This window comes from Nomascus leucogenys, chromosome 6 (assembly GCF_006542625.1).
Source record: "Nomascus leucogenys isolate Asia chromosome 6, Asia_NLE_v1, whole genome shotgun sequence".
NCBI classification, from domain to species: Eukaryota; Metazoa; Chordata; class Mammalia; order Primates; family Hylobatidae; genus Nomascus; species Nomascus leucogenys.
In genome coordinates this window covers 92,988,819-93,015,930 of record NC_044386.1, presented here as the reverse complement: position 1 = coordinate 93,015,930, position 27,112 = coordinate 92,988,819, and the positions used below count along the sequence as shown (strand labels likewise).

At 39.3% G+C, this 27,112-nt stretch overlaps 1 protein-coding gene across 5 annotated transcripts in view; it reads left to right on the top strand.

The window, feature by feature from the left end:
- The first annotated feature begins 3,744 nt into the window (after nt 1-3,744).
- Nucleotides 3,745-27,112, top strand: part of NPTN (neuroplastin) — a 74,031-nt gene continuing 50,663 nt past the window's right edge. For 2 of the 5 annotated variants that reach the window (XM_012507464.2, XM_003267188.4), the window contains exon 1: nt 3,747-4,041. In XM_012507464.2, coding sequence (XP_012362918.1) covers nt 3,951-4,041 — 91 coding nt within the window. In that variant the 5' untranslated portion in view covers nt 3,747-3,950. Of the gene's footprint in view, nt 4,042-27,112 lie in introns of all 5 variants that reach the window. The other 3 variants (XR_004030555.1, XM_003267187.4, XM_012507465.2) reach the window with 3 other exon arrangements.

Here is a 27,112-nt window from a genome sequence, read left to right as displayed (position 1 = left end):
TGAAAGGCTAGGTGTTAGTGAATGGACAGTGGGGTATTACATTTTCATATTTCAAAGATGAAGTACTTTTTGGGTGATTAAATTGTTGACAGTGTGAGCTCGGAAGTGTTGGTTTAGTTGAGGAGAAAGTTGTTGGATGTGAGAAGGTAAAAGGATTAAGAGATCAAGATACTGAATAGGTCACGAACATGGATGTTGAACTCACCCATGGATGGAGTTCAAGGATGGTGCCAGGCATCGGAAGGGGCAGGGAAAAGATTACATTGACTGGGAGGTCGGAAGATGACAACAATCAAGATGAGTGGGGTGGTAATCTGAATAGCAAGAGCTTTAAAGAGGCAGAGATCTTTACAAGAGGGAGGAAACCATTAGGAAGTTCAAGGTCAACTCTAGGAACAGTACAAGCCTTTTGACTAACATCCTTGAGTGAACCACGTTCAAACCAAACCACGCGAAGCCTTTCAGTTGGGAATGCTGTATTACAGACCTTCCCACCAGGGGGCGCGATCAGTAACGGAGAGCCTAACTCCAAGCAGTCCCTGGAGGCCAGGAAAGTGTGTCTCAGCTTGAGCTCTGAGGACCCCTAGGGCTCTTCTAAGGTATTGCAAAGAGTTCAGCCATCCTCTGGCACAGCCACATACACTTGTAGAGATTCTTTTTTTTTTTTTACAGTGTATGTAAATCTTGAACAACAAAAAAATACAAATTCCTAAATTCTTTTGAAAATTTACTGACTTAGGCCGGGCGCTGTGGCTCACGCCTGTAATCCCAGCACTTTGGGAGGCCGAGGCAGGCGGATCACAAGGTGACTAACTGACTAACACCAATTTTAGTTTCACTGACTAACACAGTGAAACCCCGTCTCTACTAAAAATACAAAAAATTAGCCAGGCGTGGTGGCGGGCACCTGTAGTCCCAGCTACTCGGGAGGGTGAGGCAGGAGAATGGCGTGAACCCGGGAGGCAGAGCTTGCGGTGAGCCGAGATCGCGCTACTGCACTCCAGCCTGGGTGACAGAGCGAAACTCTGTCTCAAAAAAAAGAAAAAAGGAAGTTACTGACCTAGACCAGGCATGGTGGCTCACTCACCCCTGTAATCCCAGCACTTTGGGAGGCTGAGGCAGGCAGATCACCTGAGGTCAGGAGTTGAGACCAGCCTGCCAACATGGCGAAACTCTGTTTCTACTAAAAATACAAAAATTAGCTGGGCACGGTGGCGGATGCCTGTAATCCCAGCTACTTGGGAAGCTGAGGCACAAGAATCTCTTGACCCTGGGAGACAGAGGTTGCAGTAAGCCGAGATCCCGCCACTTCACTCCAGCCTGGGCAACAGAGCAGGACTCCAACTCAAAAAAAAAAAAAGTTACAGAATTATTAAAAGGTCTTAGTTATTATGTATTTTCTCGACGAAAAGTGACAAAGTGCAGCTACTATCATGTGGAATTTGGTGACATTTCTCCCTGGGTAAAAGGGTTTTTTCATAACTGCAGGTTTTGAGAGTTGACTGGTAATATCTATACTTAAAAATATTCTTCCCAGATCACTTTTTGCAAGCATGAGATAATAAGAAGAATACAAAGCTGGAGTCAGAATTGTAGTAGCATCATCAACGTCAACATGAGTGTTTACTATGCACCAGAAACTGTTCTAAACATTGCACATAAATTTACTCATTTATTCCTTCTATAATCTTGTAAGGTAGGTGCTATCATTAGCACCATTTGACAGAAAATAAGGTCCAGAGAGATTAGGTCATTTGCCTAAGGTGACAGAGCTCCTGGATGGTAATGTTGGTGTTGTGGACTTGAATTTCATCTTTCCCTTAGCCGGAACAGTCCATGTTATGTCACAGGAACAAATACCCCTTGAATCTCACAGTTTAATTCAACAGAGGGTACCTGTTCTGTATGGGTTAGCAGGGGGGTTAAGCTTATTATGCTAACTCAGGGACTAATGCTGACACAAGGTTTGTTTTGATATATGCTTTCATCGTCATGATCAGTAATCACTACCAAGACGAAAGAGTATGGGAAAGAGTCTAAACTGGAAATGAAATGCTTCTGCTTGAAAGCAATGCACGTCACTTTACACATTTCACTGGCCCAAGCACATCCAATGCCACTCTCGACTTCAAGGGGACAAGAAAATGCACTTCTACCATGAGCCTATTAACAAGCAAACCAGACTGTTTGGCATTAATGATTAATACAAATATTCTGAGAGCTGGAGCCGTTTGTGTCCTCCCTTGGCTTCAGCTTCCCTATCCACAAAAAGAGCATGATCATTTTGTAATAATCTCTTGTTGTAAGGATCAAAGAGCCATATTTGTTACAGCTATAATGAGGCAGAATGGTTGCATCCAACCAAAGCTTCCATCAGCTGAAAATCTTGATCCCACCACAGGCAGCCCTGTAGCCCTCCTTACAGGGCTGTTTAGAGAATGGCCTTTGTCCAGATGAAGGTATATGCCAATCTTTTTGTCACTCACACACCTGAGCTTTTGAAGGATATAGATTTCACTTCAATCAACAACATGCCATAGTGGTCCTGGCCCTTGCTAGAAATTTCGGTCTGGAACCACCAGCTGTTCAGCTCCTGTTGAAAGCTCCAGACCACTTTAGCTTGATAGAGATTGCGAGGGTCTCCTTCTTCCAGGTCCTCCAAACCCTCTCATTAAATCAAGTCAGGCCACCAGGACTGTTTACTTGGCTCCTCGGAGTTTCCACAGACACTCCCAGGACGTCTGCTGTGAGTCAGGGATGAGCTAAGCCATAGAAATTCCTTTGCCAACCACAAGCGCTGAGGGTAGTACAAAAAATACCCCTAAAAAGAGCATTTCCCAAAGTTCTATGCAAACAGTAGTAACCACACTGCCAATCACCCTCCTGAGTGCTTTGCTAGATCCTTTCCTATGGGCCATTTGACCCTTCCTCACTCCTCTGCCAGCCTAGGCAGTGCACTCCATGAGGGCGGGGACTATCTTTTCATGTGGGTTTCACTATGTGCCTGGTGCACAGCACATTCTCAATAAATGTTTTCCGCATTAAGACGCTTCTCAGGAGTCTTCATGTAAGTTCATACATGACTTCCTTGTAGAATTGTGTCTATGAACATGCAATTAGGCTAGCTGAACTTCAGGCCCTGAGAGTCCATGAAGCTAAAATAAGGCCCAGATGTGGGGTGGGAGGGGGAGTAGGCAGAGGCGGAAAAGGAGGACATTTTAGGCAAAGGGAGCAGATGTCCAGGCAGGAAAGCACAACGTAACGGGGGCACAGGGGGCGCACCACTTTTCCTGGAAGGAAAAAACAGCAGATGAGAGAAGGAGGTTGGAGCCAGTTAGCAGTAGAAGTCTACGTTCAAAGTCCAGAAGGAAGAAACAGCAGGACAAGGGACAAAGAGAGGAAGGAGGAAAGGAGGCACGGTGTATGAAACTCTGTAGCCAAGAGCGCTAACAAATGAAAGGCAGGATGGGTGGAGGAAATGTACTGTGTTCCAAAGCTTCCTCTTATTTATGGATGCTCCCGGGCCACAGAGGAGTAAACCGAACGAGGACTTGCCAGATCGCCGCTGCCCAGAGAGCTGGCGGAGTCCCGCCTCGCCCCGTCACATGGCCAGAGGCGCCCTCGGCACGTGACCCACCTCGCGCTAGGCCAATCAGCCTCTGCAGGGGCGGGGCCGCCGAGTCCGCGGGGCGGGAGTCTCTGTCGGGGCCGCCTCTTCTCGCGAGCCTTGCGGCGGTCGCTCCTCAGCCGCCCACGACCCGGAGCGAAGGTCTCGCGAGGCTTGGGCGCTGCGGCGGCAGGAGGAGGACGGGGAAGGACGGAGCCGAGCCGCGGCTGCCTCCTTCGCTCACTCCCTCGCGCACTCGCCCGCCCCCTCCCTCCCTCCCCTCCCTTCCCCGGCCCCGGCTCTGGCCCCGGCCCATTTGCTGTTGGGTCTTCTGCTAGGGAGGATGTCGGGCTCGTCGCTGCCCAGCACCCTGGCCCTCTCGTTGTTGCTGGTCTCTGGCTCCCTCCTCCCAGGGCCAGGCGCCGCTCAGAACGGTAAGCGGGGCGCCGGGGGCGGGCCGGGCGGGGGTTGAGGGGCGCCGGGGCCGGAGGGGGCCCGGCTCTGGCCTGAGCAGACGCTGGAGCTCGGGGAAGGGGGCCGAGTGGGCGTCTGAGGGGCTGCGGGTCCGAGAGGAGGAGGTACCGGCCGCGGGTTTGAGGAGGCGCGGGTGTGAGGACCGGAGGCGCCCGTCCGAGCGGCGGGGGCGTCCGGGGTGAGCCCGAGGTGTTGCCGACTCGGAGGCTCCACGTCGTGGGTCTCGTCGTGCCGGGTCGGCGAGGGGACACAGAGGAAGCCGACGTGGGGAGCTGGAGTAGCGGGGGCGGATGAGGAGGGGGCGCAGCTCTTAGGGAGGGTGGCACAAGACCGGCGTTTGTGTTCCGGGCGACGGGGATGGTGGTGTCGGTCCAGGTCCCGGGAGCTGGGGTCGTCCAGGATTCTACTGAGGCCCCGTAGGACTGATGACATCCTTAAAAATAAGGGAGAGATTGGGGGGAAGAGAGTCCTGAGGAACACTAATGGTGAGCTGAGTACTAGAGACCAAAGGAGGGGGTAAAAAATCAGGGAACCTTGGATCTGGGGATAGAGGGAAGGTGGGTGGGAAGATAAGGGAGTGGGTTGACTGCAGTAGGGGACCTGGAGAGAGAAGCAGCAGTGTCTCCAAATGAGCTGGGGGAAGAGGGCTGGGTTTGCTAAAGAGGGTGGAGTGCTGGGCATTCTAGGGTAGTGGTTGGGAGAGCAAAAATGAGTTTCTAAATAAGGAGAGGAAAACGAGCAGAGGATGGAGGGAAAGGGTTGGAACTGAGGTGGGGGAATATTTATTAGAGAAGTAAGGAGGCCTGGGTATAGAGATGGGGATGGGGGAAGACAAAAAATAAGGGAAGGGAGTAAAATGCAGGAAGTCGGGGGTGTAATGTTGGTTTGCAGTGTGGAGGATAAATTAGGGAAGGGAGGAGTTGGGATGTGGCAAATGCTGTATGATATTGGTCGGGTCTTTGGGAGAACACATAGCTGCAACTAATTGCGGTGGTGGGATTGAGGGCAGTGACTGGCGACAGGGAGATGGGGAAGTGGATTTTTGAGATTTAAAAGTTTCAAGACAGAAGAGACGTTATTTCCGAGGAACATGAAAGTGGCCCCTGGGAGGTGGTACAGTAGAAACCAGAGAATTACTGGGTTTTGAATTGAAGCTCCTTTGAGAAGATGGAGAAGTGGTGGGGAATGATGGGCTTAGGGACCTAAACAGAACAGATTATGATTGAAGGCATGTGTTACCATTCAGCTGCTGAATTGATCTTTGAGAAGTGAGTCTAGGATTGTGAACCTGTTTCTGCGCTTGTGGAAACAGCCATTACAAGGTTAAAGAATATTTTTTCTGTGAAGGAATTTATGAGAAGTCAGTACTGGAGAGTGAACTATAAATTATTTTTGCTAATCTTTCAGTGTTTACTGTTATGCTAGAACAATTTACTATTACTCTTATTAGAGAGGCTGCAATTTAAATTTTAAAAAATCAGTGATAGAGCCAGTGGAGTTTTTTGAGAAACTGGGTTTAAAATGCTGAATGTTAGAGTTTGTTTCATTATTCCTAAAATGAATAAAGGATTGACAGTATCCATCAGTTAAGTATGTGTTTGTAGTACCAAATTTTATGTGTGCTGCATGGCCTTGGATATCACTGCAGGGGTCAGGAAGGAAACATTTTTTCTGTCTCTAGCATTGAATATGCTAAGTGTATTGGGTATTTTTCCTGTTTTCCTCTAAGCATGAGTCCACTGTGGAAGGCAGGGTGGAGTTAGTCTTATTTGTCTTATCAGTTTTTCGACTGTGTCAACATGACTTAAAGAAGCCTAATGCTAATTTTAGCTATTCAGTTTATGGTAATAGCATAGTTTCATTTTGCACAATAGGTGAGAGATTCTTGATCTTAACATGTTTAATCTCTGCTGGCATAGCTTTTTTCCAATGATTTATAATACGGTAAAATTGTAGTTTCTTAGCAACTAAAGCAAGGTTTCTGGATAGGCCTATAAAGACTCATCTGTCTGCTCAGTGATATGTGTTCTAAATACAGCACAGAACGGCCTTTCCCTTGAAATGAGCTTGAATTCAGTCACATGACGTGACCGATGAAATGAAGCTGAGCTGCTGGTTGACCCAAATGAATGTAAATTTAATTCAAGGAAGAAATGGCTATTTTTGAGTTTGAGTTCGTATAGTTAAGGATGCCATTTTATAGCTTTCTATAACATGTCTTTTTATAATATTCAAGCTTTTAGCTGGTAATAAATAGCCCTGCAGTGATCTGACTTCTTGTCATGGAGTTTGTATTTTCTTACAGTGCTTTCAAAAAGGGATACTTTGCTTGTACATAATGTTGAAATGTTAGAAATGTTAGATTTTCTATTTAAATGATTGGAGAAAAAAAACTCACAGGTATCTCTGAATTGGGAATGTAGTAGTTTAGATTGAATATAGATGTTTTTCAAAAGGCGTTTGTTTCATTATTCCTAAAATGAAGAATTTGGCCTGTATGACTCTCAAGGTCTCTTGGAGCTCCAGTGAGTTTCTGACCCATTGCTGTGGGCATTCAGGGCTTTCATTCAGATGGATTTTGTTTCTCATCCAAGTATTTAAACTTGTAAGACCAATTCCAAGTAAAATCCTTATTTGTTGACTTTTATATGTATCATCAAAATGGTAGTTTAAAGAAGGAACTTGTTCTAAAAAGTAACCTTATGAAACATTCAAAAGCATTAGACTACCATTGAGTGATTGTAAACAAAGCAGTATAATGTGATGATCAAGAGTGCAGGCTTTGGACGGTGACAGACTCAGGTTTGAGTTCCAGCTGTCAGTAGCTGACTGACCTTGAGTAATGCAAACTTCAGTTTCATCAGTTCATCATCTGTAAAATGGGGATTACAATAATGTCCATTCTCTAGGGATGATGTGAGTATTAAATGAGATAATGGCTGCTTAGATTTCAGCCTGAGTCTCAGTACATGTTAGCTATTACTACTATCCTTTAAAGAGGAGCATTATTTTTTATTTATGTTTCTTCATGTGTATATTGAAAACTTGATTGTTAATGCTGCTGTCATGGTAAATAGGCCATTTGAAGGCCCCACATAGAGATTTGTGCTTTTGCTTATGTAACTTTCTCAGAAAAGTGACGAGCTGCACTGTGTCTGCAATTGCCAATTCTGGTGAGGAAGTTAATATTTTTATTTGAGTTTCTGGGAGAGACTTTATGGCTTTTTTTTTCTTTTTTTTCAGTGAACCAAATCTTTCAAATGGGCCAGGTATCACTTTCTCATAGAGTATTATTGTTGTGAATAAGAGAAATAGAATGTGGTACCCGGCACACAGTGAGAGTGTTATAGATGTTAGCTGAATTAATGAATGTGCAGTGGTGTGTAAAAACGTAATATATTCATAGGGAAAATATGACATCACATAATTAACACTGTTCAATAGAGGAAAATAAGGAATCTAATGAATCTTATTTTTAACGACCTAAATTTTAGAAACCATTTTGCTTGGGTGATACTAGATAGTTGTGAACATTGTGCTTTGTAATAATGCCAGTATTTGCATTAGATGATTCATGGATCTTTTTCTTTTCTGTCAAGGGCTGTTTGCTTCAGTGGTTTGGCAATTTTCTCTCCCTGAGTACATTTTTAGAGGTGTATTTGCTAATTGATTGTGTGTTTCCTCTTTGAACTGAAATGAGCAACAGAAGACACATCTATGGCAGCTGTGGCACAAATGACATGCCAAATGTCAAGCAAAAAATTTTGAGATAATCCAAATAAGATTTGACCAGAAGAAATAGTTTGCCTTGAAATAAAGCCCTTCCTAAGGAGATCACAGGCTTTCAGTCTCTCAGGCTACTGGCTAAAATGTCACTACTGATATAATGGAGCACCCAGGCATGAGAAATTGGTTCGGTCTGGGAGGATAGGCCATGTTACTACATCAGGACCCATTCCCTGGGTTTGTTTTACAAGGTTACTGGATCCAAATCAGAAAGAGATACAGATGGGTTTTTGTGTTGCCAGACTCAGTAGACCTTAACTTGTGAATATACCAAGATTTAAAACCACAGAAGGAAATAAAAACCCTTAGATGTGAGGTTGGAATTCATTACAGGTCTGACTTTGCTTGATTAATACAGATCTTTATGAGAAATTAGACTGTTTTGAGGGAATCCCTTTGTTTTTTCTCATCAATACAGATTTGATGTGAAACAGTTTCTTTTGTGGAATATGCCTTTAGACATTAATAAAAAGCAACATTATATTATCTTTAAACTTTAAAAGAAAGTTTAAATAAAATAATTATTTAAAAAAATATTTAATTGGGCCTTAAAAGATGACCAAATGTAATTAGAAAAGTGCTCTATCAGTTTGAACATTGTTTTTCATTAGTCTGAGGTACTTTTTAAAAGTAAGATGTTTTGTATGTAAACTCTGAAACTTGCTGGGTCTGTGTAAAGGTTTTTTTTACAACGATTCGGGAAGGAGATAATGTGCTAATATCTATTAAAATGAAGTATGTAGAAAAACAGTGAGTGACCATGTTGGATACTATACAAGAGATGTTCAACAAAAGTTTCAATAAAATTATGCAAAGTAGTTTTGGAAAAGTGAATTTTATGAAAATCGTTCTGATATATTCTATTCAACTTATTGTTTGCAGTGAGAGTACAATCTGGACAGGGTCAGAAGTAGAGAATGAAGTTGTAAGAGAAAGGGAAAGACAGAAGAAAGGCTGCAGTAGTACAAGGAGAAAAGCAGGATGCAAGAATGAGGAATGAATCTTCGTTTGAGGAGCATCTGGAAAAATATAAGCTGTCAGAAACAGTAAATAGATCAGGGACCTCTAAAGTAAATTCACACATCAAAGTTAAAATAATGGTGGAGAATCACCTCCTGTGAACAATTGGCTTAGCTTTCAGTAGGCCTCTTTAAACAAAACATTATCATTTTATACAAATTTTTAAAATGTTGTTCATAATATGGAGTTTAATTTTAAGCACCTTAGATAATGCATTTGTAAGCTTGTTTGTGAAATTTTTATGGATTTTTTTTTTTTTTCAAAATTCCTAATTTTAGTTGGTAAGGATTAGCTTCGGGAAGACAGGAAACCCCTCCAGTAAAATTAATTGGCTATAAATGGTTACATAACGAAACTTCTTACTGAATTTAAAAGTGATCTTGTATAAAAACATTATTCTAGTGATATTGATGTCTAAATTTAAAAGAGTGAATACACAAGTAAAATGTATCTGCTTTTTAAGGATCTATTCAGTTTAGGAAGGAGAGTCAAAATTTGTATTTAATTTCAATTTATTATGTTGTCTGAAACTGAAAGTAGGCCTAACTTTTGTTTGCTTTTGTGTATATACAAAGGCAAATATTTATCAATCAAGTCTTATTAATTTGAGATTATTTTGACCTGATTGCTCAGAACTTTTGTCTCTCTGTATAGAAATGGGGTTTTCTAAATATTTAAAGAATTTCCTACGTATGTAAATTTACTTGCACACAGTAAGTTAGGGGAGACATTTAATATTCCTCAGATATCTGCTGTTTTTTTTGTTGTGTTTCTTGTTTTTCAAATAAACTGAGTGTTGTCCGTTCATTAAAATAGAATGTGGTCAGCTTGATGGAAACATTTTGTATTGAGTTTCTTGTACTAAAAAGTACTAAGTGATATTCTCTTGCATTTCTGAAATAATGATGGAATGTTTTAAGACTAGCCCTCCTACCAAATAATCTTAACTACTGGAGCTTTATGATATACTTTATGGTATTTTCCAGAAATGTGTCAATTTTTTTTTTTTTTGAGATGGAGTCTTGCTCTGTTGCCCAGGCTGTAGTGCAGTGGCATGATCTCAGCTCACTGCAACCTCCGCCTTCTGGGTTCAAGCAATTCTGTCTGCCTCAGCTTCCTGAGTAGCTGGGATTACAGGCGCCCGCCACCATACTCAGCTAATTTTTGGATTTTTAGTAGAGATGGGGTTTCACCATGTTGGCCAGGCTGGTCTTGAACTCCTGACCTTAGGTGATCTGCCCACCTCGGCCTCCCAAAGTGCTGTGATTACAGGTGTGAGCCACCGTGCCTGGCTGAAATATGCCAATTTGGATATCCTTCTCTTGCCTTATTAAAAATCATTGGTCACCCAGGTATTACTTCAAATTTACTAGACAATGAAATATAAATGAGATGGTATGAAATCACTCTGAGGCCGGGCATGGTGGCTCACGCCTGTAATCCTAGCACTTTGGGAGGCTGAGGCGGGTGGATCACAAGGTCAGGAGATTGAGACCATCCTGGCTAACACGATGAAACCCTGTCTCTACTAAAAAAGATACAAAAAGTTAGCCGGGCGTGGTGGTGGGCGCCTGTAGTCCCAGCTACTCGGGAGGCTGAGGCAGGAGAATGGCATGAACCCGGGAGGCGGAGCTTGCAGTGAGTGAGGTCGCGCCACTGCACTCCAGCCTGGGCAACAGAGCGAGACTCTGTCTCAAAAAAAAAAAATCACTCTGAAAGTGTTAGGGTTGGATATATTATGTAAGTTTCTATAATTAGAAAACATTTAAGTCCCAAGTCGTACCAATAGTTTTAATCATACCTAAATGGATACTCGCATACCAAATGTGATTGAATATAAAATACATAATGAAATGTCACATCCTTTCCTGATAGGATACTAATAGGGCATAGTACTTAATGTGCGGGAAGATACAGGAAAACAAACTAAGTAAGAGTTTGTTTTGCATATATAAATTGTTATGCCTTTGAGATTCTTTTCTTCCTGATGGTAGTATTTGGAAACCATTGGACTAGCTGATGTCTAAATTTCCTTTCAGTTCTAAAAATTACTAATTATCTTGCCCTTATAGCTTAGATACTGTCTCCAATAGGTTAAAGGCTCAGAGATGATAACACTTTCTGTTTAAAAGTTTTTAGAAACTTACTTTTGGATATAATGAAAATTAACTTTGAGGCATGCACTGTTTTGAAATCTAACTGCCTCTAAATCTACTTCAGACAACCTTTGCAGTTCTTGTTTCAAGGGAGGCAGAACCGTGTCTGTTATACAGAGATCTTATATTAAACTTGCTGGGAAAATTGCCAGTGTGAATAAAGAAGTGAATATTCCTGCCAGGTAGGTAGGTATTTTATGATCTTTCTGTTGGCTGAAAGTGGTTGACTAATAAAGAGACAATGAAACACACTTAACTATTTGTATTTTTATGTTATCTTTTGAGAAAGCTTGTTTTCTATATATGAGTTAGTTTCTGCAGTCCCTTATGCATTTTTTAAGACCTGGAAATCCGTCCATTATAGTGGAAGAAGGCAACCCCAAGTGTTAACTGAATTAAATCCAGGCAAGTTCCTTGATTGTTATTCCTTAGAAACATTGTGTTTAAAGGTCTCAGGTTGTAAACATTCATTGTACTACTTTGTTATCTATTGTGTCCATTTCTTTTCCTTTTTTCTTTTAGATCTTTAGAATTTCAAACATGTACAAAAATAGATTAAGTAATGTAATAAACTCCTGTGTATTCATCATCTAGTTTCAGCTACATCCTTGCTACTTATTAATTTAAAAATAACCTAAAAATTACATTGCAAAGTAGAATTTTCTAGGACCTGAAATGTAGTCAGTAGGGGTTAGTTTATATGAGTAAAAGATAATATTTGGTTCACATGTAATCATGTTGAAATTACTTGAAAAATAAAGCTCAAAGCTCTTGGCTGGACGCGGTGGCTCACGCCTGTAATCCCAGCACTTTGGGAGGCTGAGGTGGCCGGATCATGAGGTCAGGAGATCGAGACCATCCTGGCTAACACGGCAAAACCCCATCTCTACTAAAAATACAAAAAATCAGCCAGGCGTGGTGGCCGGTGCCTGTATTCCCAGCTACTCAGGAGGCTGAGGCAGGAGAATGGCGTGAACCCGGGAGGCGGAGCTTGCAGTGAGCCAAGAACACGCCACTGCACTCCAGCCTGGGCGACAGGGCCAGACTCCGTCTCGAAAAAAAAAAAAAAGCTCTTTAGAAAAAGGCTTCAAACTTTTTTGTCTGTGACCCTGATAGAGAAGTAGTTTTTGACTAATAGAAATTTGTAACAAAATTACACAAATATGTAACATTTTGTGAAACATTACCTATTCTTAATCTGTGTGAGGTAGTTAAGAGAACCATAGTGACCTTCTAAATTGAATTCACAGTTCATTCGTGGGCCATGAAACTCAGTTTGAAAAACAGCATTTTCAGGTATGGAGTAGTTTGGGGTTTTTATTTTTTACATGCCATATTAGTCTGGAATAATTATGATTTTTGTTAACACAAGGATTTTCACTAGACATTTATCAGTAATATCAGCATATACTGTTAGTCACTACGAGTAAGGAAAATATAACATTTTGGATTTGTACATTAGCCATTATATACAGTGATTTTTTTTTTCCTTTTAGAACTTTAGAAAAAGGGGAAGCCACAGTAATTTGAATATCGTAATCAAGACATAACTTTTCCAGTATGTTCAGTTGACCTTCCTTTTAAATTAGACCGTGTGTTCCTTATTCCTGAGCCTTTGAGTTTAGTGCAGGGCTGAGAGTACTAATGTTTATTCTAAGCCGAATGCTTTGCTTGGTTTCTGTAGTCTGAGGCACATTTCTGTTGAGTACAGATTGACTTGAATACTTGCCAAGGGAAGAGAGAGAGAGGGTCAGCAGAACCATCACTAAAGAATCATCTGCCGTTCACGTTTAAGATCCTAGAGTAATGGGATTATTTCCTAGTTTTTAGACACTGCTTCCTGGAGGAAAAAAAAAGCAACAAGATGTCCTCCTTTGTTGGCAACTATCTGTGAAATACTTGTAAATTCATAGATGGAAGGAATGTGTTAAATTTAACTTGGGATTTTTTGATTATACGAGTTTAGCAGTTTGGGAATCATTGTGGAACAACTGGAAAAAAATAGCACAAGGAGCTCCAGCATTGAAATTATATTCATTAATGCTGAATCTCAAATCATGCATCAAGGGAGATGAAATAAATGGCCTTAATGCAAACCAGGAAACTGCTACCTGGAAAAAAACAAGTATAAAGAGGTTTCAAATAGCTTGCAGTGAACTGTCATTGAATTACCCTTACACAAATAACATAGTGATCACATATCAAAAGTATGGTGCTAACCTAACAGCGTTACTGTTTTCTTACTAGGATTGAACTCCAAATAAGAATACTTTCTAACCACATTTTGGAAGAGACAGAATCTATGTTGATGGTAGCTTAAGATTTAGGAAAAAAGCCTGAAGGAGCTAAACTTAGGAAAAGGGAGCACTAGGGGGATGTGATTATCTATTAATACTTTCAAGGTAGCAGTGTAAATGAAGTAAGGGAATTAGGCAGTCTCCAAAGATGGATGGGCTGTATCAAAGAGCAATGGCCTAGAGCACAGGGAAGAAAGCATAGGTTTAGTATTAAGATGATTTTAATGAAACTAGTGGAAGAATAGAGTTATTTGCACTCATTGTCAGAACCATTATAAGTAGGACAGAGCTGGTTGAGAGGGCACTCAAAACCAGAAATGATCTCTTTCTTATATAGTACTGTGCTTGTTTAGGAGCTCAATGAGAGAAAAATCTTTATGGAAATGAATATGAAATGAAATGGGCTTTTCAAAAGTTAGCGTGTTTTTCTGTTGTTTGTTTTGTTTTGAAACAGGGTCTCGCTCTGTTGCCTAGGCTGGAATGCAGTGGCGTGATCATTGCTCACCGCAGCCTCAACCTTCCAGGCTCGGGTGATCCTCCTGCCTCAGCTTTCCAAGTAGCTGGGACCACAGGCATGTACCTCCATGCCTGGCTAATTTTTAAATTTTTTGTGGAGATGAGCTCTCCCTGTGTTGCCCAGGCTGGTCTCAAACTCCTGGACTAAAGTGATCCTTCTGCCTCTGCCTCCCAAAGTGCTGGGATTATAGGCATGAGCCACAGCCCCCCCTGCCAGCCAGAAGTTTTTAAAGATCAGAAATTAGTGTTTCTAGCTCTAAACTTCTATGATTATGAATCCAAGTAAAATGGTAGATTAACTTTGGAATCCATTAAGGTAGCTTTTAGGACTTGCCTGTGATATTAGAACAGAATTTCATTTACTATAACCTTCAGAAGCAACTTCTTTTTGTTATCAAAAAGCTAAACTATGAAATCCTTCCAATATGTGTTTGATACAAAGAAGCCTAGATAATAAAGAGCCCATTAGACTTTATATGAAACCTAGTAAAAGTATAACTTTTGGCCATTAGAAATTAAGCTTTTTCTTTTATATGGTAAATGTATGCTACTAAAAACCTGGAAAAGGACACTTTCATCCTAACTCCTAAGACTTCATTAGTTAAAATTCTGCTGTGATAGAAGCCACAGCCTGTCTTTAGAAGTGGGAGCTGGTGCCGTAATACCTTGGTGGAGGTGGGAGCTCACTTTAGTTTGCAGAGTGTAGGGTTGTCAGATAAAATATAGGATGCCCAGTTATATTTGAATTTCAGATCAAAAATGAAGAATTTTTATTTACTTAATATGGCAACCCTGGAAGAATGTATCTTTGCTATTTTGGCCTTCCAGTTAGAACTTAAAAGACAGCCTTGTAATTTGGTGAGGTTTTTGTGTATTAAAAGAAATCTTCCTAAAGTAGATTTAATATGGACAAAATCATGTTGCATTGCAAATTTTGTATGAGAAAATAGGGGTTAGAGTTGCACTGTTTTATTTTGATAACCTCACAGTTCTATATGTGTTTTCTTCAGTTCAGCTACCTTATATCTGACAGTAATTTTTTTCATTTATTCTCTGAAATTAAAGCTGTTTTCTAGAAGAAGGTGGGCTGAGGGCGTCAGGCTTTTTTTTTAAACAATTCTCCCTCTTCTTACCTAAAATATTTAAAAATTTAGGGCATTACTGCCTAAAGGGTATATGATAAGGATGTTTCTGGGGCTTCTCGTTTAAGGATTGCCCTTTTCCATATTTGTGCGTGGGGGCTTGGAATATATTTGTATTCTTGGTTTGGAAGAAGAAAAAGGTATAAATGAAGATGTGATTGACCACACCCTTTTCTTTCTAATGGGTTCAAAATAATTTTCACTTGCTGAATTCTAACCACATGATTTAGAGAGTCAGAAAGTGGATGTTAACAATGCAGACAGACTAGGGATGTGATTACTTTTCTTGTTTGTTTTCAGAGATGGAGTCTCACTCTGTCACCCAGGCTGGAGTGCAGTGGCGTTATCTCAGCTCACTGCAGCCTCCACCTCCCGGTTCAAGTGATTCTCCTGCCTCAGTCTCCCATGGGATGTGATTACTTTATACCTAAATTTCAGTACCAAGAAAATCATGGTTTGATGAGTTTTTAGTAGTGGTTTGTCCCTGTTTATCAGTAATTCATTGTAAGAGCTCTCCCTTTTGTCCTTTTGTTATGGGCTGAGGCAAGGAGTGGTGCCTATAAGAGGAATTGAACAGTGTAATAGGTTCCAGGGAGAATGATATTAAGGAACATGAAACATAACCCTAGTTATACTTACCCATGTTTATTTGAAATATATTTAAGGTAATTTTAAAAAGTATTAAAAGTAACTTGTAGTTTTTATGAAAGTAGGAAATTGCCATTGTAAATATAAAATGTGAATAAGAACTATACTGAAAAGGTCATCTTGTCGGGCAGTGAAGTTAAGTAGAAAGAACACGATTTGGCAGTCGCCCTGAAATACTGTCTGTTTGCATTTTAGTACTCTGGTTTCTATTTTAAAAATTAGTGTAATACTTAACCCATAGAGTTTTATGGGATTAAATTATAATGTATGCTAAAGTGCTTATTAATAAACTGCTATATTTTTAAATGGCATGCTTGTTTAGCTTTGAGTTATAGGACATGGTATTTATAGTGTTTACCCTTAATAGGTTAACTGCAACTCTGGTAGTTCATAAGAAAGTTAAGAGGAAAAATAAAGTACTAATGAGAAAGGCCAGATTATTTCAAGGTTGGCTCTTTTGACAAATGATGACCATATCATTAAAATGTGCATTTTAGATGGTTGTTAATAGGCCAGTCTTTTCATTGAATTAATTATTCCTCTCTACTAGGGAAGGTTAATATTGAATTTCTATAATCTTTGTAGTGTGCTCACTGCTCTCACTTCAAGTTAAATTTAATCACAGGGACCCTTGTTATTTTTCATCCCCATTCTCTCCTTTCCTCCCCGAGATAGGTGACTGAAAGTGAAATCAGATGTCTGTCTGTTTCCTTTTTATAGCAAATTTTTGTAACTCCCTTTTACTATCGTGAAATAAAATTCATAGATGTTTTGACCTACCTACATGTTATTGAAGAAAAAACAATCTGATGTCCTAAATGTAATATAAAGGAGAAAATAAGGGAAAGTAACTATAATAATATAATGTTTAGCTCAGTCTGTAAGTGCTAAGGGATGGCTACACAGAAAGACATTGAAGTAGCCCATTGTTTATATTAGAAACCAAGCTACAAATTCAGACCGATACAGTTGTGCTGTAATGGTGAATCAAATACTATAGGCAGTGTTGCTGTTGATAATGTGATTTTCTGAAAAGGTGAACAGCTCTTGGTAGAGTTCCAAATGAACCAAAGAACAGTCTTATTTTCACTTTACACAGTAATTACATTCCTGGAAAATTAAGTGATGATTAAAATCATGCAAGAATACTTTGTGTTATATTTAAAACAGAGTTGGGTTCTGGGCTCAGAACAAGTTTTTCATCTTGAATGTCATTTGAAAGTGGTATAGGAAACAGGACGCTTCTTTACTGTGCAAGACTTTTCCTTACTTTGTGCAATATTGAGAATCCTTGGTGCCTGCCCACTAAAGACTAGTAGTTTCACCTCAGTCATTGTGTCAACCAAAAATAGAGAAATTTCCAAAATGCCCTATAAAAGGCAGGGCAGCCCCCATTGAGAATATCTTCATTCTGTTCCTGTACTTGTAAGTGTCCTCTGATGTAGGATTATAGTACTTAGTCCCTAGGACTATCAGTAGTCAAAGCCACATCCCTTCTAGGAATGGAAAGGCAAGGAGAACAGCTGTTGACTTGCCTTTATTCTTTTTGTTAACATGCATTAAAGCAGAGTTTGCAAACTCATGTACCACAAGAGCTAAACAAGTACCATTTGCTAAACTAGAGAATACATGCTTTGAAAACACTGAAAGTTGGATTTAAAAACACTGTGCTGATGAAATAAAATTATCAGTGGGCCTCTAAGTTGTGTCCCTTTTACCAAAGGATTATATTATGAATTTTGGAGCCTGAGAGATTAGGTTGAAATCCTGATTTTTGGCAAATCTCTTAATCTCTCTTAGCCTCTGTTTCCTCAGCTGCTTATTAGACATAACGCACACCTCACAGGATGGTGGTTAGAATGAGATTGCATATATACAATACCCAGTACAGTACATGACACAAGATACATGTGTTTAGCGAACTTTTCTCTCTGCCCTAACACCCATTCAGTTATCTTGGTTAGTTTTTAATCTGTTGTTTTAAAGCTAGCTATGTGTTCTATAGTAAAATGATTATAAAATTTGAAATCTTTAATACAGAGGATATTAGTCCCTCTTAAGCCAGAAAGTAATTAAAATGAACTTTTTTGGTTAACACACAACTTATTTACCATTTAGGGTATGTGGAACCTGATGCTTATAACACTAAATACGCTTATTCCAAAGTATTTCAGTAGATCACCCTCCTTGGTCTTTCAGGTTAGCTTTTAACATTAATGTATCCAGGTAGCAGTGGTCTTTATTTTTGAAGCTGTCTTGGAGCAGGTAATTTTGCTAATACTACAGTATTGCGCCATCAAAATTAAGTTGTTCCATAGAAGTGACATGTTTTGGTAGTTGTTGCTTGACTTAGAAATTTAGCAGCATGAGTTTTACTAGGAAACTATGGTATATTATTTTCTTTCAGTTTTCCAGTGAATGTTTTGAAAGTTTTATGTTTTCTTGGTTCTTGTAAAATTTTGTAGAGACGTACATAGCTTGCTGTACATCTTGTTTTCAGATTTTAGCAGCAGAAAGTTTTCTTTCTAAACATCAGTAATTAAGACAATGATCTAAATAGTTAAAGCAATAGAAGCTTTATTCCCATCACCATAATTCTGTTGTCCATCTTTGTTTTCCTCTACAATATGATTTGGAATCCTTTTAAAGACCTCTATGCCTTAGTTTAAATTTTTTAATTTAAGTTAATTTATTGTTACCATTTTTTTTTTTGAGACAGGGTCTTGCTATGTCGCCCAGGCTGGAGTGCAGTGGTATGATCATAGCTCACTGCAGCCTCAACTTCCCAGGCTCAAGCAATCCTCCTGTCTCAGTGTCCTGAGTAGCTGGGACTACAGGCGTGCACGACCACACCTGGCTAATTTTTTTAAAAACTTTTTTGTAGAGATGGTGTCTCACTCTGTTGCCCAGGGAGGTGTTTTTGTTTTGTTTTGTTTGAGACAGGATCTTGCTCTTTCATCCAGGCTGCAGTCAGTGGTGAGACCACAGCCCACTGCAGCCTCCATTGTCTGGGCTCAAGTGATCCTTCTACCCCAGCCTCCCGAGTAGTGGGACCACAGGTGCATGCCACCATGCCCAGCTAATTTTTAAAAATATTTCATAGAGACAGAGTCTCACTGTTGCTCAGGCTGGTCTTCAAAGTGTTGGGATTACAGGCTTGAGCCACTGCACCTGGCCTGTGATTTCTTATAAAGTCATTTTATTTTTCCTATCTTAATTTTATTCTCTTCTTACACATACCTTCTTGATCCTGTTTCTTCTGGTATCTTCAGTTGTTTCTGGATAAACATTTGCCACTTAAAATTTTTAAATTCTGTTTTAATCCTTTTTAGGCAGAGAGGTAGTGGTTCCATATTCTAAGTGTAATATAAAAGTTTAGATGACTGGTGTTTTTGAGCAGGAGTGTTTCCATATTGTGAGTGGGTATTTTTGCATTTCCTAGTAGCTGTTTAATGACTTTCTTTGTATGGTAGAGATCTTTCTAGCATATATATATTTTTAATCTTTTAATCCCCAAAGGGTCATAATGCCCGTGTTTCTGAGAAACAGCTCTGCTGGTCTTCAAGGCCTAGTCACAAAGGAAATTAATTCCTGATGGAAGTGAGGACATCGAGGCAGAAAGAATTCCAGGCAGGCGGCTAGTAATGAATATTGATTGTGAGCTATGTGGTACTTGGTTCCCTGCAGAGCTACCACTTACTGTGGAGTAGTGTACGTGAAACATTCTGAAACGTCTGCCCATGGAGCATGTAATTTGCTACTCAGTGGCAAGTAGACATTAAAATTCAATTATGGGGTGGGGGTGGTGCTAGGGGTAGTCAGACTTTACAGCTGGAGGATGAAAGGGCAAATTTTGATATGCATTAAAGGGAGAAAAAAACACCAGTAGAGTATACAAAGTAGTAGTTCTTGCTGTAGGAACATTAGGTTATAGTGAAAATTGCTCAGAAGTTATCAGAAGAATGAGCTTTCCTGGCATTTGTATTTTAGTAACAGGTGTGTATATTTCAGCAGCTTTCTAAAGCCAGAATGGGAGTTTGAGTGGAATGTGTTTTTAGTAGTGTCTTAGTAGAGTGTCACCTTACCATTCTGCAACACTGTTTGTCATGGAAAGAAGTAAAGAATTGTGTCAAGTCTTGAACTCTCAAAATACACCACTGGAAAAACTTGACAGGCCCAGTAGTAGGTGAGCCTGAGGTAACCAGATACATAAGCTTGTCAGCCATCTGTGCCTAGAATTTAGTGAAGTTTTCATTGGGTCAAATTGCCAAAGAATAGCTGTAACTAACCACAGGAGGGAATACCAGTGGTTAGTTAGGAAGGATGAATCCTCCTGCATTGGATAGTGGTTAGCCAACATTTTGACACCGAATTATTTCATTCAGTTTTTTGAAAGAAGGAAAAAGTTACTGGATTTTTAAAAATTATGAAAGGATTTACTTACATGATAACTTCAAATAATACTTAGGTGTTTAAAATGTTGAAGTTCTTCCTTTTACTCCTGATATTCCTACTTTTTAGTTAGCAGTGTTAGTAGTTTGTTGTGTATCCTTTCAAAGCTTGGTTTATGTAGGCATATCATTTACATACTGTGATGCATTGCATTTAGTAGTATAATTCATCTTGGTATTTATAGTCTTTTTTTGAATATAGTAATTAGAGTGACAGATATTTTCATTTATGTAAATGTATGGAACTGCTGGAATACATCTGTTGTTACTAATTGTCACCAGAGGGAATTATGTTGATAATGACTACATTCTTGATACTGAAATTGGTCTACTGAGGGAAGCAGCGAAAAGATTCATTAAATGGAATAGAAAAATATACTACTTCAATTTTATCCAATTTTTGGCTGAAGTCTTCAGTGTTCACACATTTAATATCTTAGCCATGTGGGTAACTCCTGGGACAGCTCTGCTAATTTTTAGTGAAAGCATTCTGGAAACAATTTTGCTGTCCCTTTTCAAGACAAGCAGCAACATTTTGCTGGTGTTTGGGACACTAGGTAAGTAGTATAACCTGACTCTACCTCACTGCAGAGGTGAAAATTCTACTTAATCATGTAGTTACGAGGTAATACAGACCTGAAACAAGTTGAGGAGAGCAGAAATAAGAAGTAATTGTGAAGGGAGAATAGAATAGATTTGGACAGTTGGCTGAATTTTGGGATTTCCTGAGGGACTGAGGAGACAGCAGGTTTTAGTGGATAGAGCATTAGTGAACAGGAGTCAGAATATTTGAATTCTAGTTAAGGGTTCTGCAACTAAAGTATAGCCTCTTTGGCCCGTGATATATCTGAGTATTAATTTGGGGCAAGAATTAGATTTAGGAGTTTTCAACCTTCAGCTGCAGAAAGTTTGTTGTTAATTAGATACAAGTAGAGCTGTTTGAGGGGTAGAGGGAGTCCCATAAGTGTTCCAAAGAATCCTTAGGGTCTGTGGAGCAGGGTTTTTAAATTGAAAAATGGATGACCCCTTTGAAGACCTACTTTTTAAAAGTTTTTGCATAAGAGTGTTTTGTACCTTTGGTTCATAATCTACTTGGTCAGTCTTGATACCTGCATGGAAGAGGTCCTGTGCATACTTTGTAAAGCTAAGAATTAAGATACTTATACTAATATATATGTCCATTGTTGAAATAAGACCAACAGAAAAGATGACCCATTTAAGATAGAATGTATAAAATAGCACAAATATAATTAACCTATGCAAAATGGATTCAGTAAAATAATTTTTGTTACAAGGCTTGCCAACCTCTGGGGAAGAAAGAGCTACCTGTCATTTACCTGAGTTTTGAAATCCAGGTATATGTACATGATAGAGTACAGAAATGTGCTATTAAGTCTCTGGTTGGAGAGAGGATGAACCTGCTATTTTCATCCTTTCTTGGTGGGAAGAAAATCTTAGGGGTGTGTCATTTTAGTAACCATCTTGGAGATCTGTCAGTAAGAACTGGAAACCTACTACCAAATTCCAGTTTACTAGTTAGGAACATCAGCTTTTAAAAATCGGTCTTGGTTAGTAATGCCAAATACTTTTTAAACTCATAGGCCCACATAGACTTTTTGTATAGGTAATTCAGATTGGGGATGAAAGTGTAGTGATAAAGGCCTGAACTGTTAACCTTGATGACAGAGAAGTGGAACTCACTGTGTACAGTCATTCTAAGATAAAATGTGTTTGGATTAAATAATGTGTATAGGATATTATTTAGTTCTGATTGTTTATAGTAAAAGTTTTGCTGTCAGTGAGGCAGTATAGTGTAGTGGTTGCAAGCTCTGGAAGTATACTGCCAAGGTGTGCATCCTTCCTCTGTACTGTGTAGAATGACAAAAGCAACCTTAAGAGGTAGACTGTATCTTTATGCAGCAAATTAAATTATGATATACTTTGCATTATGTCCAACACAAATGATCAATAAAGGCTAGCTGCTGTAATAATGAATTTCCTTTCAGAGACATTAGTTATGTGCTCAGTAATCTTTTTGAAATGTTCTTTTTTATTTTTTAAGAATAGTTAAAAAATGTCCTACTCCCTGTCCATCCCTGGTCCACCATGGTTTTCTTCAAGGTTATCTTAAAAAAAAAAAAAAAAAGATTGTTAGGCTGTTTGTTTTTGATGCTAGGATTTTCACAGAGACTATGAACATCCATCTCTTTTAGACTTAGTGATGGGCAGCATCACTACCTAACTTGGAAAACAGTGGTTAAGTTGAAGCTGAACTGTAAAGTGAAAACTCAAATAAGAAATCTATTTTAAACTCAAATTTATTCCCTTGCTTGTTAGAAAACAAACTGACATTAGGGATTTGATTTTTTTAAACAAAAGATAACTTCTAAGGTATCTGTGGTAAATTCAAATATATCAAAGTCTAGTCTTTTAGACTGTATTAATATGATTCTGTTGATATTAAGAAAGGTGGCTCTGATGGCCACCTTTCTATGAAAAACTCCACTAATCAAAGAAAGATGGTTTCATTTATTATACACTTATTAACATGACTAGTACATTTTAAGTTTTTAATAGGTTGAAATTTAATGAAAGGATTTTTTTTCTTAATCTTTCATTAATAAGAATCTTATTCCTCACCTTTCTTTTAACAAATATTGAGTATAATGTGTGCAGCAAGACACTGTGGGGGAAAAACATTAGAGACATATCCTGGTTTCCAAATAATTTATAATCTGTTAACATATATTCTTTCTTCTTACCTTATGCATCTTCATGGATTCATAGAACATGGCATTTGAATTAATTCATCAATTACATCTACAAATACATAGATTTGCAGAATATTAAAGCTGAAAGGACCTTAGAAATTGTCCATTCCAGTCTTCTGGTTATATACACCAGGGAACTGAGGTTTCAGGTTTTAATATATGTGTATGTATTTATTAAATGGAATGATTTCTATAAATATGCATTTATTATTATTTTTTTTTTAGACAGGGTCTACTTCTGTTGCCTAGGCTGAAGTGCAGTGGCACAGTCTCAGCTCACTGCAGCCTCCACCTCCGAGGCTCAAATGATCCTCCCACCTTAGCCTCCCAAGTAGCTGGTACTACAGGTGTAGACCACCATGCCCAGCTATTTATTTATTTATTTATTTTTTGTATTTTTTGTAGAGATAAGGTTTTGTCTTGTTACCTTGGCTGATCTTGAGTTCCTAAGCTCAAGTGATCTACCTGCCCCAGCTTCCCAAAGTTCTGGGATTATAGGCATGAGCCATCACACCTGGCTTAAATATACTTTTCAAAAAGTTACAATTTAAATTGGTATGTCCAGGCCAGTCATGGTGGCTCACACCTGTAATCCCCGCACTTTGGGAGTCTGAGGCAGGCGGATCACTCAAGGTCAAGAGTTCGAGACCAGCCTGGCCAACATATTGAAACCCTGTCTCTACTAAAAACACAAAAATTAGCCAGGCATGGTGGCAGGTGCCTGTAATCCCAGTTACTTGGGAGGCTGAGGCAGGAGAATCGCTTGAACCCAGGAGGCAGAGGTTGCAGTGAGCTGAGATTGTGCCACTGCACTCCATCCTGGGTGATAGAGCGAGACTCTGTCTCCCAAAAAAAAAAAAGATATGTCCAGCATTTTGTTACCGTGTAGCTTCGTATTCATTTCTGAGACACTATTAGAGAGTATACGATAATAAATTCTAGAGAGTCGTTGCTAGCTGACACAATCTTGGCCTGTTTTTTTTTAACCAGAGTTTGTGATTTTACTAAATATGATCATCTGAAATTACCAAGTGGAGAACTACCTTTTGTAAATATTAGTGTTCATTGATCTGTGTATACTACCATTTAAAATCAAGAGAGGCATTTTCTTTTGGAGCAGTAGGGCCTTGAATTGTGTACTTTATACTAAGACAATAGGTTCTAGTTAATGGAAAAATTAGCTAAGGGTGGTATAGTTACCAATTAATATTGAATGTAGAAGAATAAGGTGGAAGATTTATAATTTTAATAGATAAAAATAAAATAGAAATGTTGGAGGTGCTTTGGAGGACTTGATATATTTGAATCTGAGGCTCAGATATTTAACAATCAAAGGGATTCTTGGAAAATTATTGCTCCAGGTTTTGGGGAAAGTTTGTAAATCACAAATATACTGTATTTAGAATTGAAAGTTTATTGACCTAGAATTTTATTCTGGGATATCTCCACTCTAATTGCTTAATCTTACATAATACATCCTCCAGGTTCCCTGTAAGTCGAGTAACCATAATTCTCAGTTTGTGCCTGTTGCCCTGTCAGAATTATTAACAGCACCCCTTTCACTCTCAGAAGGATTCAGGTTTAGATGACAAATTATATGGTTACCTTACCCATAAGTGTAATTTATTCTCCTGGGCATTTAACGTGATAAAGGCTTAGGAGATTTCCTCCTATGACATTCTTTTCCCTATGATGGGAGATTTCTGTTTAATGGAGTTAGGAGGGCATTAATTAAGATAGTGTAGTGGAAGTCTGTTAGATTTATTTATTTACTTATTTATTTATTTATTTATTTTATTTATTTTTGAGATAGAGTCTGGCTCTGTCGCCCAGGCTGGAGTGCAGTGGCGCATCTCTGCTCACTGCAAGCTCCGCCTCCCAGGTTCACGCCATTTTCCTCCCTCAGCCTCCCGTGTAGATGGGACTACAGGCGCTCGCCACCACGCCCGGCTAATTTTTTGTATTTTTTTAGTAGAGACGGGGTTTCACCGTGTTAGCCAGGATGGTCTCAATCTCCTGACCTCATGATCCGCCCGCCTTGGCCTCCCAAAGTGCTGGGATTACAGGCATGAGCCACCGTGCCCGGCCAGTCTGATAGATCTTAAGGTTTAAGAGTCCCATGAGTCCCGTGGTTTCTTTTCTTTTCTTCCTTTTTTTTTTTTTTGGAGACAAGATCTCACTCTGTGGGCCTAGGTTAGAGTGCAGTGGTGTGATCACAGTTTATTGCAGCTTCGACCTCCTGGGTCCAAGTGTTCCTCCACCTCAGCCTCTTGAGTAGCTGGGACTACAGGTGCACACCACCATGCCTGGCTAATTCTTTACATTTTTGTAAGACACAGGGTCTGCCTATGTTACCCAGGCTGGTCTTGAACTCCTGGGCTCAAGCGATCCTCCTGCCCTGGCCTTCCCATGTTGGGATTACAAGCATGAGCCACTATGCCCAACCTGTCCCATGTTTTCTGTGCTTGCATCAGAAACACAAGATAGGTGAACATTACTAGCTTGTCTGAGCAGAAGTGATTTCTGATTGCTCAAAAGTAGCTTTGCATTTATGTACCATTTAAAAAATTGCAATCAGATATGCTCAGTGTCAAGTGCAAATAAACCTCAGTACATGATTATAAGTATTTTTCAGATGATACTTTTAATTTAAAAAAATCGACTGCAGTTTTAGAGCAATTTTAGGTTCACAGCAAAATAGAGCAGGAAGTACAGAGAGTTCCCATGTACCCCTTGTCCCCACACAGATACAGCCCCCACTATCACACTCCCACCAGAGTGGTACGTTTGTTACAATTGATGAACCTACATTGACACATCATCACTCAAAATTCATAGTTTAGGACTTTGAGTTTAGGGTTCATTCTTGATGTTGTGCATACTATGAGTTTTGACAAATATATAATTACATATGCTAATCATTATAGTATTATACAGATAGTTTCACTGTCCTAAAAATCCCCTGTGTACCACCTCTTCATCCCTCCTTCCTTCTTATCTCCTGGGATCACTGATCTTTTTATTGTCTCCGTAGTTTTGCCTTTTTTGGAATGTCATATATGTAGTTGGAATCATACTGTGTACCCTTTTCAGATTGGCTTATTTCACTTAGTGACATGCATTTAAGGTCTCTCCTTGGCTTTTCATGGCTTGAGAGTTTTTTGTTTTTTTTTTGCATTGAATAGTATTTTACTGTTTGGGAGCATATTTAATTTTAAGAAAGTGTTCTTGATAGTCTGTTTCGAGATTGGCATACTGAATTCCACAAGTGGGAACTTTTAATTATTTAACAGTGAGTTGAATATGTGATAAATTCCCATTTAGTGGGAGTGAAGTTGTGTATTACTTTAAGAATGATTTTCCCTGTGTTCCTGAATGAACAGTAATTATATGAGTTGTTGAGAATTCAGGGACAAATACAGGATCTTCATAAACTGTGTCATACCAAATATCAAATATTCTTTGGACTCTGGCTCAGTGTAACTGTATAAATAATTTTTGCTACTATCACAACTTAAGTAGTGGGAATGTTTGCAGTTTCAGCACATTGTCCATATGGTCCATATGTAACGGAGTCAAATTTGTCTCATTTTTCAAGATTCAAAATAAGACTCCGTAAAGTTCTGCTGAGCATCCTCAATTTTTTTTTAAATTGAGGAACCACTGGGGCCTAGAGGGGGGAAAATGTTCCCATTTCATACCATTGTGGAAGTGAAGAGTCTCTTGTTCACTTGCCTGTGTATCACCATCATATCCTTATTTTCCAAAATCATATTTGTTTAATCTTTACAGAAATCCTGGAGAGGACCAGAAGGGTAGGAAAAGGGGCATAAACATTGTAATATTTCATGAACTTTTATCACAGTCTAAAATAGGGGTTACTATTTCTGTTAATATTTTCTCTGGAATCACTGGTCTGTGGCATATTGGCTTTGTTTCTTTTCAGTGCTCTTTACTGCAGAGTGGGAGTTGGTTTAGCTTTGGGCTTTAGGCTGAGATTCCGCATGTTTTCCTTTTTAAAAGTTGAGAAAATTTGGTTGGGATTATGTGTTAGCTTTTTCTCCACAGAAAGCATTCCATGTTAAGTGAAGTAACTCAGAAACGGTAATTTAAACACTGTATGTTCTCACTCGGATGCAGAAGCTAAAAAAAAGTTGATCTCACAGAAGTAAAAAGTAGGCCAGTACAGTGGCTCATGCCTGTAATCCCAGTACTTTGAGAGGTCAAGGCAGGAAGACCACTTG